Here is a 14,491-nt window from a genome sequence, read left to right on the forward strand (position 1 = left end):
AAGAAAGAAAGAAAGAAAGAAAGAAAGAAAGAAAGAAAGAAAGAAAGAGACAAATAAACAACCCAATTAAAAAATGGCCAAAGGACTTGAATAGACATTTCTTCAAAGAAGATATATGATGGGCCAATAATAAGGACATGAAAAGATGCTCAACATGCTAATTGTATGGGAAATGCAAATGAAAACCATAGTGGGATACCACCTTACACCCATTAGGACAGCTTCTATTGAGAAAAAATCACAAACACCACAAAACAGAAAATAACAGATGTTTGTGAGAGTACAGAGGAACTGGAATCTTTGTGCATTGTTGGTAGAAATATAGAATTGTATGTCTGCGATGGAAAAGAGTTTGAAGTTTCCTTAAAAAATTAAAAATAGAATTAACACAGAGGATTTTTGGGGCGGTGAAAATACTTTGTATGATACTATAATAATGGATATGTGTCACTATATATTTGTCCATGCCCATAGGACATACACTAAGAGTGAACCCTTATGTAAACTATGGACTTTGAGTGATCATGATATGTCAATGTGTAGGTTCATCAGTTATATCAAAAGTACCACTCTCGTGGGGGATGTTATAATGGAGGAGGCTGTGCATGCGTATGCATGTGGAAAACCATTGTACCTTCCTCTCAATTTTGCTGTGAACCTGCTTTAAAAAATAGTCATTTAGAAAATAGATTATCATGACTCAGAAATCCCGCATTTAGGTGGATATCCAAAAGAACTGACAACAGGATTTCAGAGAGATATTTGCACACTTCATATTCATTGTGCCATTATTCATAATAGCCAAGAGAGGGAAGCAACCTAAATGTCCACTGATGGATGAATCGCTAGAGAAAATGTGGTATGTACATACAATGGAATATTAGCCTTAAAAAGTAAGGAAATCCTGTCATATGCTACAACATGGGTGAACCTTGAAGTTGTTAGTCTAGGTGCAATAAGCCAGTAACAGACAGATAAGGCGATGGTTTTCTCTGGCTATAGAATTTCAGTTTTGCAAGATGAAAAAATTCTACAGATCTGTTGGATAACAGTGTGCATATAGCTAATATGACTATACACTGAAAAAATGGTTAAGATGGTCAATGTCATATTACGTGTTTTACCACAGTTTTTTTTAAAAAGGAAGGATATTCTGATACATGCTACAATATGGATGAACCTTAAGACATTGTTAAGGGAAATAAGTCAGTCACAAAAGGACAAATACAGTATGATTCCACTTATATGAAGTACTTAGAGTAGTCAGATTCATAGAGACAGAATAGAATGGTAGTTGCCAGGGGCTGCAGGGTGAGAGGAATGGGGAGTTAATGTTTTTTGAGGAAAGAGTATGAATTTTGCAAGATGGAGAGTTCTGGAGATAGTGGTAATGGTTGGACAACAATGTGAATCTACTTAATGCTACCGAAGTGTATACTGAAATAGTGTTAAGGTAGTAATTTTTTTATTATGTGTATTTTACCATAATTAAAAAGATGAAAGAGAAAAATCCTGTTTGGGGTAGTAACTTTTTTTTTTCTAATTTTTTAATGTTTATTTTTGAGAAAGAGGGACAGACAGCATGAATGGGGAGGGGCAGAGAGAGAGAGGGGAAACAGAATCTGAAGCAGGCTTCAGGCTCTGAGCTGTCAGCACAGAGCCCAATGCGGGGCTCGGACCCATTGATTGTGAGAACATGACCTGAGCTGAAGTTGGGTGCTTAACCCACCCAGGCGCCCCTGGGGTAGTAACTTTTTAAATGATAATTTTAAACCTTATTTGAAAACATAAGGTAGGGGCACCTGGGTGGCTCAGTGGGTTAAGCGCCCAACTCTTGATTTCAGTTCAGGTCACAATCTCATGTCTGTGGGTTTGAGCCCCACATCAGGCTTCATGCTGACAGCACAGAGCCTGCTTGGGATTCTCTCTCTTCCTCTCTCTTTGCCCCCCCTCCACTCGCGTGTATGTGCACTCTCTCTCTCAATAAATAAACTTTAAAAAACTGTAAGGTAAAATAACATTTTTCTTACCAGACAGGAAAGATAATACAAATCATTTTCAAAGAGTTTTAAGTTTCCATGACAACATTTGAGAGTGCTTTTTTAGTATTTACAACTATCCATTTGTATGAACTTTTATTACCTTTCCAAATTATTTAAAATCTTTTAAGGGAAAGCTAACTTAGGTTCCTAGAATAATGTTTGTAAGAAATGTATTTATTAGGAAACAAAATATTGCCTTAACTCTTTCTTGTAGACAAGAAAGAGGAGTTGTTTCTTGGACCCTGAGGTTTGTAGAGCGCCTCTGTGGCATATGTCTGACCAGCACAGAAAATTTAGAAGAAGTAGCCGGACACTCGATTGGTTGTGTGGAGATGCTGCCATAGTACAAAGAGCTGTAAGAGGCGAGCAGAAGAATTTAGATAAACGTAAAAGTCGAAGTTCTGGTATGTGAGTTGTGTGGTAGGTGTGCAAGTGTACAATTTGTTAGTCTGTTTGTAGTTTTTATATGATATAAATATAAATATGATGCTAGAGAATAAATTAAAAATTGCTTTTGAAAAAGTAAAATTGACAGGGTGCCTGGGTGGCTCACTTGGTTAAGTGTCCGACTTCAGCTCGGGTCATGATCTCACAGCCTGTGGGTTCGAGCCCCGGGTCGGGCTCTGTGCTGACAGCTCAGAGCCTGGAGCCTGCTTCGGAATCTGTGTCTCCCTCTCTCCCCTTCCCCTCAAAAAGAAATAAACATGTAAAAAATTTAGAAACTAAAAAAAAATTAAAATTGGCAAGTATCACAAGGACTCTGTACTAAGCGTCTCTGGTTCCTTATCATCTTCTGGCAGTAGTGTGCATGAGTTTCCTGTGGGGCAGGATCATGCTCTTCCTTTCTGAATATCCAGGCCCTACCTCACATAGGAGCTCTTCATGTTTTTTGAAAGAAGGATGGATCGGGCTGCTCTCTTCCTCCCTATTGACACTTACTAATTTCTCATTCTCTCAGCACACTGTATCCTTTGCTCGCTTCTGAATCTCTGCCCGTTGCCACCAGCGGGTAAATTGTTTAGCTTCATTCTAACCAGAATTGACGTGAACCTTTGTTTATCTTCTTATTCATCTCTCAATAATCCATCTTATTCATTCATTTGTCTTTCCTAACCATACTATCCACCAGAATATTCATAACCTTTTCTTTTCTTGAGCCCTCTTGTTTTTCCTCTTTCCTAACCTTGTACCCTCCAGAGAAGACTGCAAACATCTGGTGAGAGCTTATACCCGAGTTATTCTCAGCAGAGCATGAATTCCGTCTCTCATTTTACTTCCCTCCAGTTGCTGGTGAACAGGTTTCCTTCTTACTTACTTACTTACTTAATTAATTTATTTATTTGTTTGTTTATTTTGAAAACTCGAATAATGTATACAGTGCCCCTCCCTCTGAAGCCAACTTCACCTTTATATGAGATTTTCATCTGAACTCAGCCTGGCCATGTGAGGCAGTGAAGGAAGTGGGGAGAGGGAGGTCATGCCTGCTTGGACAGTCCCTTCCCTTCCTCTCTCCCCACTCTGAGTCTGGCCCATAGTTCATCCCTTGCTTTTCTCCACTGTCCCTGTTGTTCACATCAATCAGGCTTGAGCCCTGCATTGTTTCATCATACCATTCATTGAAACCCATTTTGTGCCATGCACAGAGCCAGATGCTTTGCAGGTCATTTTATTCTTTCCACTTGCAATCTAAAGTCTAAATAGCAGTTTAGAAATGAGAACAACCTGTAAGTTGTGGGCCCACTGCATGGTCTCAGTGGGTGCTAATATTTTACATGGAATAACTTATTATCTTTTACATTACTCTTATCAAACTTTTATAATATCTAATTTGTTTTCCCTAACACAGTAGTAAAATGGCAGAAATCTTATCTTCCTTGTTTGTGTCCCTTTTATAGCATGTGAGAAATCACTCCCATTAGTGAGTGCTTCTTCAGTGTACCGTATTTTGTAGGAAGTCTGAGAGGTTTATGACCTACCGTTCACACCGTGTTAATACTTTGAGTAGAGCCACGAAGTGGGTGTTTTCTCAGTGATCATTGTTCTGTCTTTGAAAACCTCAAAGATTATGTGATGCATCAGATAAAATTCGTGAATATAAATAAGCCTTTGGTTATCATTATCTGGGTGTTACATTTAAAGTTAGTGTCAATAGGAGTGCCTGGGTGGCTCAGTCAGTTAAGCGTCCTTCGGCTCATGTCATGATCTCACGGTCCATGGGTTCAAGCCCTGTGTTGTGTTCTGTGCTGACAGCTCAGAGCCTGGAGCCTGCTTCAGATTCTGTGTCTCCCTGTCCCTCTGCCCCTTCCTCACTCACTCTCTGTCTCTCTTTCTCTCTCAAAAATAAATAAACATTAAAAAAAATTTTTTTAAATAAATAAAGCTAGTATCAATAGATGATCAGTATATTACCCTCTTTCTTACCAGTCCATAACAATACAGCTTAAACCACAGAGTTAGTATTGATTCTTTTTCTTATAGTGAATCAAAAGATTGGACTTGATATCATTTATAAATAAAGAAAATGATCAACCCTAGCAACTGATTTAATTGCTTCCAAGTTCAGAAACCAGCAAGGGAAAAAAAAAATCCTTACATTTGATAGTGTAATTTTAAGTAATTCCTTCATTCAACAATTAAATGGGGCGCCTGGGTGGCTCAGTTGGTTAGGCGGCTGACTTCGGCTCAGGTCATGATCTCGTGGTCCGTGAGTTCGAGCCCCGCATCGGGCTCTGTGCTGACAGCTCAGAGCCTGGAGCCTGTTTCAGATTCTGTGTCTCCCTCTCTCTGACCCTCCCCCGTTCATGCTCTGTCTCTCTCTGTCTCAAAAATAAGTAAATGTTAAAAAATAAAATAAAACAATTAATTAACACCCATCAAGTGTGTGACACAGAAACAAAGACAAGGTATGGTCCCCTTGTTTAGACAGCTTGCATAATAGAAGACAAACTTTTCATTGTCCTCCACAATACCTAGAAGTCTTGCACACAGATTTCCAAAGTCAATTCACTTAGCAAATGTTTATTGTGTGTGTAGTATGTGCCAATAGGAGTTGACAGATAATGTCACACCACCAGCTGGTTAATGGGGGCTTCTTGGGAATTTCAAATACATCCATACTTTTTACTGGTTACTGAAAATTGCATTCTTCCTGCATATATATATGTATCTATATCTCTCTATATATACACACATACATGTACATATATATGCTTTCCTAGTTAGAGAGAAAGGGGTTAAATTCATTGGACCTCACATAGCTATGTAATTTGTTTTTCATAATAAAAACTGTTCTGCATTGGGAGATTTTTATTAATTACAATTTTCTAAAGTATGTTTTCTCTTAATTTAGTATATCCTACAAATAATACTGTGATAACAAGTCAAGCAAAATTTTATTTTATTTATGTTTTGTTTAACAGAATTTTTTTAATGTTTATTTATTTTGAGAGAGAGAAAGAGATGGTTGGGGGGGAGGGAGAGGCAAAGAAAGAGGGAGAGAGAAAATCCCAAGCAAGCTCTGCACTGCCAGCCCCGAGCCTGATGTGGGGCTCGACCTCACCAACCATGAGATCATGATCTGAGCCCAAAACCACGAGTTGGACACTTAACTGGCTGAGCCACCCAGGTGCCCCGCAAATCAAGCAGAATTTTACAGCAAGAGTTAGCCTCCAACTTACCAACCCCATTTTGTATTTTTGTTTCAAATTGGTGTTTTAGACCAGTAGTTCCCAACTAAGGGTAATATTGCCACTGCATGCCCCCCCCCCAACTTTCTACTCCCCACACTTAGCAGTGTTAGGAGACATTTTTGGTTGTCACAACTGAGTGAAGGGTTGCAGGGTGGGGGGAGGGTCCTGGAATCTTGTGGATAGAGACCAAGGATACTGCTAAAAATCCTGCAATGCACAGGACAGCCCCTACAACCAAGAATTGCCCAGCTCAAAATACCAGGGTTGAGAAGTCCTGTTTTATATAGTATAATTTATAGTGAATAGTGAAAAGCAAATAAACATTATATATAACACATAACACCAAAATAAGAGATGAAAAATAGTTATTTCATATTTTTTTTTCAATCAGGATGTCTGTCGTATGGCTTTTGACATACTGCCTATGTACCAGGAGAGAGGGGTCCCACATATTTTGAAGACATAAGGTCCCAGTTCTCAAAAGAGTGCACTTTCTAAAAGGAGAGATGATATGTAAGCTAAAAAATTGCAAAATAATATGCTAAGTTTTATAATAGAATGAAGCAGTAAGTAGATTTGGGTGCATCAGAGAAGGCTTACTGGAGGAGGTGAGGCTTGAGTAGTTTGTAGAATTCTGCTCAAACTGAACACTCAGATGGTAGTTAGGAATGGACAGCCCATGCAGAGGGAACAGCATGTGAAAAAGCCTGAAAGCTTGTTAAACAGCAAGAATTGTAGGTAGTTATGTTTTGTTTTGTTTTTAATATTTTTAATGTTTTTTTTATTTATTTTTGAGAGAAAGAGAGCACAAGTGAGGGAGGGACAGAGAGGGAGAGGGGGACAGAGCATCAGAAGCAGGGTCCGTACTGACAGCAGTGGGCCCAATGCGGGGCTTGAACTCATGAACCGTGAGATCATAACCTGAGCCGAAGTTGGACACTCAACTGACTGAGCCACCCAGGCGCCCCGTAAGTAGTTTATTATGTTAAGATGAGGCTGGAGTTCTAGGTAGAGGCCTGCTTTAGGAGAGCTTTGAAGCCAAGGAGTTGGAAATTATTCTGAGGGCAGGAATATGATACAACTGATGCCCATTTTACAAAGACCCTTCTCAAGGCTGTGTGCAGCATATAGAGGAGAAACCCTTTGGGAGAGTAGTTTGAACCAATAAGAGATTTTAAAGGCCTGAGATAGATAACTCATAGAAAGATTCAGTTGTCAGAACTTGGTTTCTTAAGTGTCTTGAAGGATATATGAAGACGATGGGTAAAGAAGAAGATATAGGATGACTTTCCATTTCAAATTCATGGGGATTTCATGGATGGTAGAGCCATTAACAAGGATGGAAAATACATGAAAGGAGGCAGAGCAGATTTGGAGAGTGGGTGATGGAAATGTCTTTTTTTTCCCCCAAACATGTTGTTTTCGAGGTATCTGTGCAATGTATGTTTTTTTTGCCCAGGAGCTTATTGAATATTTGTCTGATTATGATTATTAGGAATGGCGCGGAAGAAGCATTGTGGCCTAAGAGTAGAGAATTTTATTACTAAATTTGTCAGTGATTGCTTATAAGGCCTTGGAAGTATTACTTATTTTGTTTCATCTGTAGTGTTTGGAGCATGGTGATGGAAACATCCCTCTTAAGGGAGTTCTTATAAGTGATGTTGAGCTAAAGAATAAATAATTGAATATTATAAGGCACTTGAAAAATTATAGTAGTTAAACATTCTGGGGACTATAGCAACTGTTTACCAAGATAAATGTTTATATACCCAAGTTGGCGTCCTAAGATCACTCATTTTGAATAACACTGGCTGAATTGCATGGATTGCCTCTGGTGTGGTTTAGATAAGCTTTTGTTTTTGGTTTTAGACTTCATTACTCAAGTATGGTTTTCCCTGCCTTTTGCATTAGAAGAAAAACTTTGTCTTACAGTTTCTGACCAAACCTCTTGTGCTGAGTATTGTTTATACCTTCACTTAAAAAAAAAAAAAAAAAACACCTTAAAAGTGTTCACTGAAAATGCATTAGCTAACAAACATGAAAAGAAAAACAATTGTAACATGTTTGCCATTACTGGGTTGTTTTAATGTTCTTCATTGAGGCTTCTCTCTCCATCAACCTTTTGAGCAGGAAGCATTATAAAGTTTCTTCTGATTGTTACTACTAACACATTGTAAAGATCTTTTTCTTTTAATCTATTTAGTACAGGATCTATTTAGTACTGGCCTGTGTCCCAGAATACCATCAGAGATAAGGCTATTATCCTTTCATTGAGCATTATCCTGGGAAAGTATTTATAAAATTGAACTCTGTTGCACCTGCTGACCTCCTTTTTTAAATGAAGAAAGGGTGGGGACGGAGATTATGTTCACTGAATTCAGCAGAAGCAGTGTGTTTGACAGCACTGACACAGTGCTTTAGTTAGGGCCTTTCATATTGTGTAAATCGATTCCATCTTGGACTCTGAAAGAAAGAAGTTGACCATTCAGATCAGGAAGTTGATGATCACATTGGGTGCTCTGCGGTTATTGGCACAGTGGCTGGTTTTTTTTTTCATGAGCAATCCTATAGTAGGACTCCCGGATATTTCAGGATTAATCTAAAATGTTTGCTTTTCACCGCTGCCATGTTTTCTCTAAAACTGCTGTAAATGGAATCTAGTGGCATTATCTTCAAACATGAAAGACTAATTTTAGAAGAATTAGATATTTAATATTCATGCTTAACTTAACAACAATAAGTCATTAAAATGGTAAAGAATGTTCAAAAACAGTTTCAGAAACTTAATTTCCTAGTGAGTCTGTCTTAAGAAGCTGAAGAAACTTAAGTGCCATGTAACTTTCAAGTGTCTCTTTAAAAAGATCTTACATTGTCCAATTACTTGAATTATCTTTATATAAAATAGATGCTACATGGTTTTATGACATATGATATATATAGCCCACATATTTTTTTTAACTTTTTTTTTTTAATGTTTGTTTGTTTTTGAGAGAGAGAGAGTGTGAGTGAGGGAAGGGCAGAGAAAGAGGGAGACACAGGATCTGAAGTAGACTTCAGGCTCCTAGCTGTCAGCATGTCAGCAGGGAGCCCAACACGGGGCTCGAACTCACAAATTGGGAGATCATGACCTGAGTCAGATCTTAACCGATTGAGCCATCCAGGCGCCCCTACAGCTGACATATTTAAATACCTGGCAGGTTTATTGCTGGTTTGGGGGCAGCATTGCTGAATTAAATGCAGGTTTGTGGCTTTTTAAAAATTCTTTTGGTTGACAGGATAAGGTATAAATGAAATAAAATCACTCTCAAGTTTGTTTGTTATCCCAGCAAATCTTTTTTCTGTAGTCTCTTCTAGCTCTTTCTTACATCCTCACATGATATTTCTATAATTAGTTCAATGTTAAAACCTGCCATTTTCACCTCACATTTTATTTTAAACTTTTTCCAGGGTGGTACCATGTGAAACTTCATTGTTGCTATAATATAAACACAAAGCTATTCTATTTATATTTAATAATAAAATATTTGGCCAAATTAGTAATCTGGTAGGAACTGCAATTAATAAAATATAAACAGTTTACATGATAGAGTGCAGTAGGTCCTTAGCGAGATTAGGACTAGAGCCTAGGTCTTCTCAGTTAACGATATTTATCGTTACAATGAACCTGACAGTATTCTCGTTGCTGTATTACAAAATCAGCAGGTCAGTAAAATAATACTTATCAAGGATTGGCTGGACTGCATCCGACTTTTACATATTATTTAGATTTGTATTAGCCACACATACCAAGAAATAGATGGCTGTTTGCATAACCAACCTAGGATTGAATTTGAGCTTGTTTTAAAGTCTCTGAAAACTGAGAATTCTTTGATCAATTTGTTCAGTTTATTTACAGTTACTATTTACTGCCTTTAAAATAAGGAAAAAGTAACGTATTGTCTGAAAGCATATGTGCTGTATGCAGTCCTTTTACATACTTAGTAATGGGAAGCATAGGAAAGAGGGACGGCATGTATAGTTGAGGCTGGGTTTGTAGTCAGAGACACCTAGGGTTCAATTCCAGCTCTCCTTCCTAGTAGCTGGGTCATCTTGGGCAAGTTATATATCTTCTCTTTTAGCCTCTATTTCGTCCTCTGTAAAGGAGGTGTAATAGCCCCTGCTTAACCAAGTTAAAGTAAACACATAATTAACATATGTATGGGGCGAGAGGAGAGCCCCTCCACCTAGTGACTTTCTGAGTTCCCCGTGTGTTGGAAAGAGGGGTCCATCTCCAATCCTTCTGCAAGGATGATAAACTTGCATGGGTATAGAACCAGCCCTGGAAATGGGCTGCTCTTGGCCTGATCCTCAGAAATGCTGGGGTGGGCCAAGATACCTGGCTTCTTCAACAGGAGAATTTTGTCATGTTTCTGTTGTTTGGTTGTTTGGAGATGTCCCTGGAATGGTTTGGTTAGTTATAATTAAAAGTTGACTCTTTAAGAGGAAAAAAAAAAAAAATATATATATATATATATATATATATATATATATATATGGCCACGTGTATGGCAGACACTCAAGAGAGGTAGTTCTAGTACTTACTGTTATTATTACCCTGAGTATTATTAAACTTTGTACATAAATTGCCAGAGAGAAATTAGTTTTAAATGATTGAGGACTGAGCTAAAGACCAAGTCAGATTCTTATTAATTCTAGTGTTTAAAAGTTGTATATGTTGAGTTGATATTAGCATACAAAATAAAATTACAGTGAATCCGTGGGAGAATTTATTTAGGCTCTGTTCTGCCAGCTAACATACAGCTTTTCTTTCAACAGGCTCAGCACTGTGTAGCTACAACCTAAAGCCTTCTGAATATACCACATCTTCAAAAGCTTCTGTTCTTTGCCCCAAACTACCAGTTCCAGCGAGGTAACTTTTATTGTATTTTGTTAACTTGTGACTTTTGTTTTTGTAGGTAGATTTTAAACTGTATATATTATTGTGAGAGAAAAGTCACTTGATGATACCTGTTGCTTACGACCAGTACTTACTTTTACAACAAGACTTAAGAAGTAGTAGTAGAAATGACAACATGTGTTTCATATCTTAAAACACACACAGAGACAAACAACTTTTCTCATTCTCAGATATTCTAAATTTCTTTGGGGGGCTCACTTTTTTTTTTTTTTTAATGCCATACTTTTTAAGTGTGGAGAACTGCTGAATCATTACAAAATCTGCAGTGAAATTAGAAGCCAAGCCTCACAGTCTCCAAAGATTCTCTGAAGTTGATTCCAGTAATACTTAGTGGGATTATTTTTCAATTTACTTCGTAACTTCGTAAATTTAAAAAATATGCCAGATTATTCTCCATCCTTTATTTCAGGCTACATCTTTTAGGTACATTCTCTATAATAATACGCTGTTTGCCATATCTTATCCAAGGTCTTATTCAACAAATATTTATTATTAAGTACCTACTGCATATCATGGATGCACAGAAGAGACAAGAAATATTCTTTATTTGGAAGGATCTCACAGTAGTTATAAATAAAGCCAGCTTTAAAATTACAGATTTTTTTTAACAAGGAAACAAATTTGCAAGCATTGTACAATATATCCTCAGAATTAGGGGCGTAGGGTTTGGAACATGTCTGATCTTGAGAACCTTAAGTGTGTATCACTAACCATGTATGACATGCGTCAACTTCACTAGGAATACTGAATTCAGACCATTTTTATTATATCTTAGTATAATATGACAGCAAGCTACAGGTTAACATTTTGAGACCCATCTTATGTCTGCTTTCCTTTGGCTTGCTTATGGGTGTAACTTGTGCTTTATTAACTTGAGTGAAATTTGAAATTTTCTGTTGAAAAAGTAGACAACGGAATAATATCACTTTAGTTGATTTCCAGCTCTTTTAGTCTTGTCACGTTGCTATTGAAATTAAAATGTAAAGCCTATGGAAATAAAAATAAAGGAACTGTTTTAAAAAGATAGTAAGTAGGGCCTATAAATTATGGGCTTAGACCAATTGGTAAAGAGACTCCATTCATGAACATTGAGACTATTAGGGAGGCTGTGACAGTAAAAAAAAGGAGGTCCTTTGAATAGAGTCACTGGAGAAAATTTATCAATGTAAAAACAAGAAAGGCTCTGTCCTCTTATCTACTCAACTGCTAAAAGCCTGTTTTAAATGCATACTTTGAGTGTAGAGTCACATTTTAAGGCGTAAACATGTTATGAAAGGATTACCTGAAAGCCTTGATGTGAGGATGCCCCTGTGTAATATGGGTGGGGTCAGGTAAATCCTCCTGCACCAATGACCTCTGACTCTACCATGTTGAGGACTGCCTGTTCCTGGGTATCTATCTCAGGTGTTCCATTCTTGGCTGTATATAACTCACGTATCTCACATAAGGTGTCCTAGGGACATTCACTTTGAAGATGAAACATAGTATTAGGGGCTTGGGTTTTAGACATGGACAGACTGGGCTTCTCACAGGGTCATCTACTAATGTCTCAGTAATCCAAGAAGCAATGATGACCCTATGCCATCAGAAACCTGACTATATACTGTTTATACTTATTTATATATCCCCATGTTTCACTAATCTTAGTACCTCACAGTCTAAAAGTATCTTACCACTTTAATTTGAACTCAGCCTGTTGGAAAGTAAAAGCGAAGTAACAGTTGATAGAAGGAAGTCAGATTAGGACCTTGTAAATATCATCATTTAGCATATGACAAGCAAAGTATAAGGATCAAAAAACAAAGAATTTGTTCTAATAAAAAACTTGGGGCAATACCATGTTCCACACTTAGTATTAGATACCAAATCTCCAAAGATAAGTAAGATCTAGTCTCTGTCCTTAAGAAACTCTGTCCTCAAAAAAAAAAAAAAAAATAGGGACTGTTTTGGTGACTTTTTTGTATAAACTAAAAGACTAGCACTAGGCAAACCTGTGCTGAGGCAAGTGGCCCTCAGCATGGTTCCTATCTATTTTGTGGTCCTCTGAGGAGTGCCCTAGTGGGACAGAAAGAGCTAAACCTTAAGTCCAGATAGGCCTGGGGGTGAATTCTGTGTCACCAGTTTCTCTTTGCCAGCTCAAGCAAGTCTCTTAACCTCTCTGTGAACTCTTACGTAAAATGGGAATGTTAATACCTCTGTCATGGAATTGTTGTAAGAATTAAATAGGCAATATGTTTTAAGCATCCATTATTTAAAAAAAAAAAAATTAGCGTTTATTTATTATTGAGAGACAGAGACAGAGCATGAGCATAGAAGGGGCAGAGAGAGAGGGAGACACAGAATCTGAAGCAGGCTCCAGGCTCTGAACTCAGCACAGGGCCCAACTCAGGGCTGGAACCCACAAACCACAAAATCATGACCTGAGCCGAAGTCAGACACTAACGACCGAGCCACCCAGGTGCCCCTTTAAGCATCCATTATTGTGCTTGACATCTGGCTTAAGGAGTAAGTATTTCTGTCAACCTCTAGAGCCTCCCCTTTTGCCCCTAACCTTCCTGGGTCCCCAGGGACCCTCTGCAACTGAAAGCAATGCCTGTTTCTTAGATAAAAGCCACTGTAAACTAATTTGCAATAAAACACTAACACCACATAATTGCCAAATGGTTACTATTCCTAATGAGCTTTCGAATTTTAAAAGCAAATGCCTGGAAAGGGCCATATTTTATCCAAATTCATAACTCTCTGTTCATGACATGCCAAGCATGGTAGCAGTAGGGAGACAAGCTAGCCCTTATGCTTAAAATGCTTAAAGGTTTGGGTATAGCTAGAGAAAATTGCAGTGGTAGAAACAGATTACATAAATTCAGTTTATTCACCATTTATTGGATACTTCTGGATGCCAGTAAGGATATTAGGTGTTGGAGAATTAATAGCATGATATGGAAATGAGAAACCAATAGCCAAGAAAAAAAGTGTTATCTGTACATATTTTAAAATGAAGAATTCAACATTAATTAGCATTTATAAATCATCTGCTGTGTGCTATAGCCACCATATTAAGTTTCTCATATATATTGTCTTATTTAGTCCTTACAAAAGCCTATAAGGATATTGTTCCTAATTTATAGATGAGGAAATAGAAGATCAGTTAAATAAGTTGTGCAAAGCCACAAAACTAATCGTTGGGAATCATAATTTTAATCTAAGATCTTGTGAAGTCTATACCACAGTTAGTTTTACCCTAATGTGAGCGTTTTCTAGTTGTATCCATAGTATAAGGTGAGCTTAGGGCCCTCCTACTCTGCCGTCTTCCCCAAGACAAAGTCCTACACCAGTTGGTTAAAAAAAAAAAAAAAAAAAAAAAAAAAAAAAAGGAGGGGGAGCCTGGCTGGCTCAGTCAGTAGAGCATGCGATTCTTGATCTCAGGATTATGAGTTCAAGCCCCACATTGGGCATGGAGCCTACTTAAAAAAAATAAAAAAAATTTTTTTAAAAAGAGTACAAGAATGAAAGTGAGAAAATAAATAAAATGAAATGTATGAAAAACCAATGAGTATTGCCATTATAGTCTTTATTTATTTGCTGTGTTTTCTGTGCTATAGAGCTATTGCCAGAATCCTTTATTGTTACTCTTTCTTAAATAAAACTTTTCCTTAGAAATCATGTGTAATTGCTTATTTATAACCTGAGATTTTAAGATAATGGAGATGCCAACTCCTGTCTTCACTTCTGAAGGCCTATGGACAAGAGATAATACATTGTTTGTCATCATATTTTGAGGGAGCTCTTTTAGCTATGATAGT

General features: G+C 37.5%; 1 protein-coding gene across 3 annotated transcripts in view; it reads left to right on the plus strand.

The window, feature by feature from the left end:
- The window catches only part of SLC44A1 (solute carrier family 44 member 1), a 201,708-nt gene that overhangs the window by 97,813 nt on the left and 89,404 nt on the right, over window positions 1-14,491 (plus strand). For all 3 annotated transcript variants that reach the window (XM_049627322.1, XM_049627330.1, XM_049627340.1), the window contains exon 5: window positions 10,547-10,640. In XM_049627322.1, coding sequence (XP_049483279.1) covers window positions 10,547-10,640 — 94 coding nt within the window. The remainder of the gene's footprint in view (window positions 1-10,546; window positions 10,641-14,491) is intronic.

The sequence above is a fragment of the Panthera uncia genome, chromosome D4 (genome assembly GCF_023721935.1).
Source record: "Panthera uncia isolate 11264 chromosome D4, Puncia_PCG_1.0, whole genome shotgun sequence".
NCBI classification, from domain to species: Eukaryota; Metazoa; Chordata; class Mammalia; order Carnivora; family Felidae; genus Panthera; species Panthera uncia.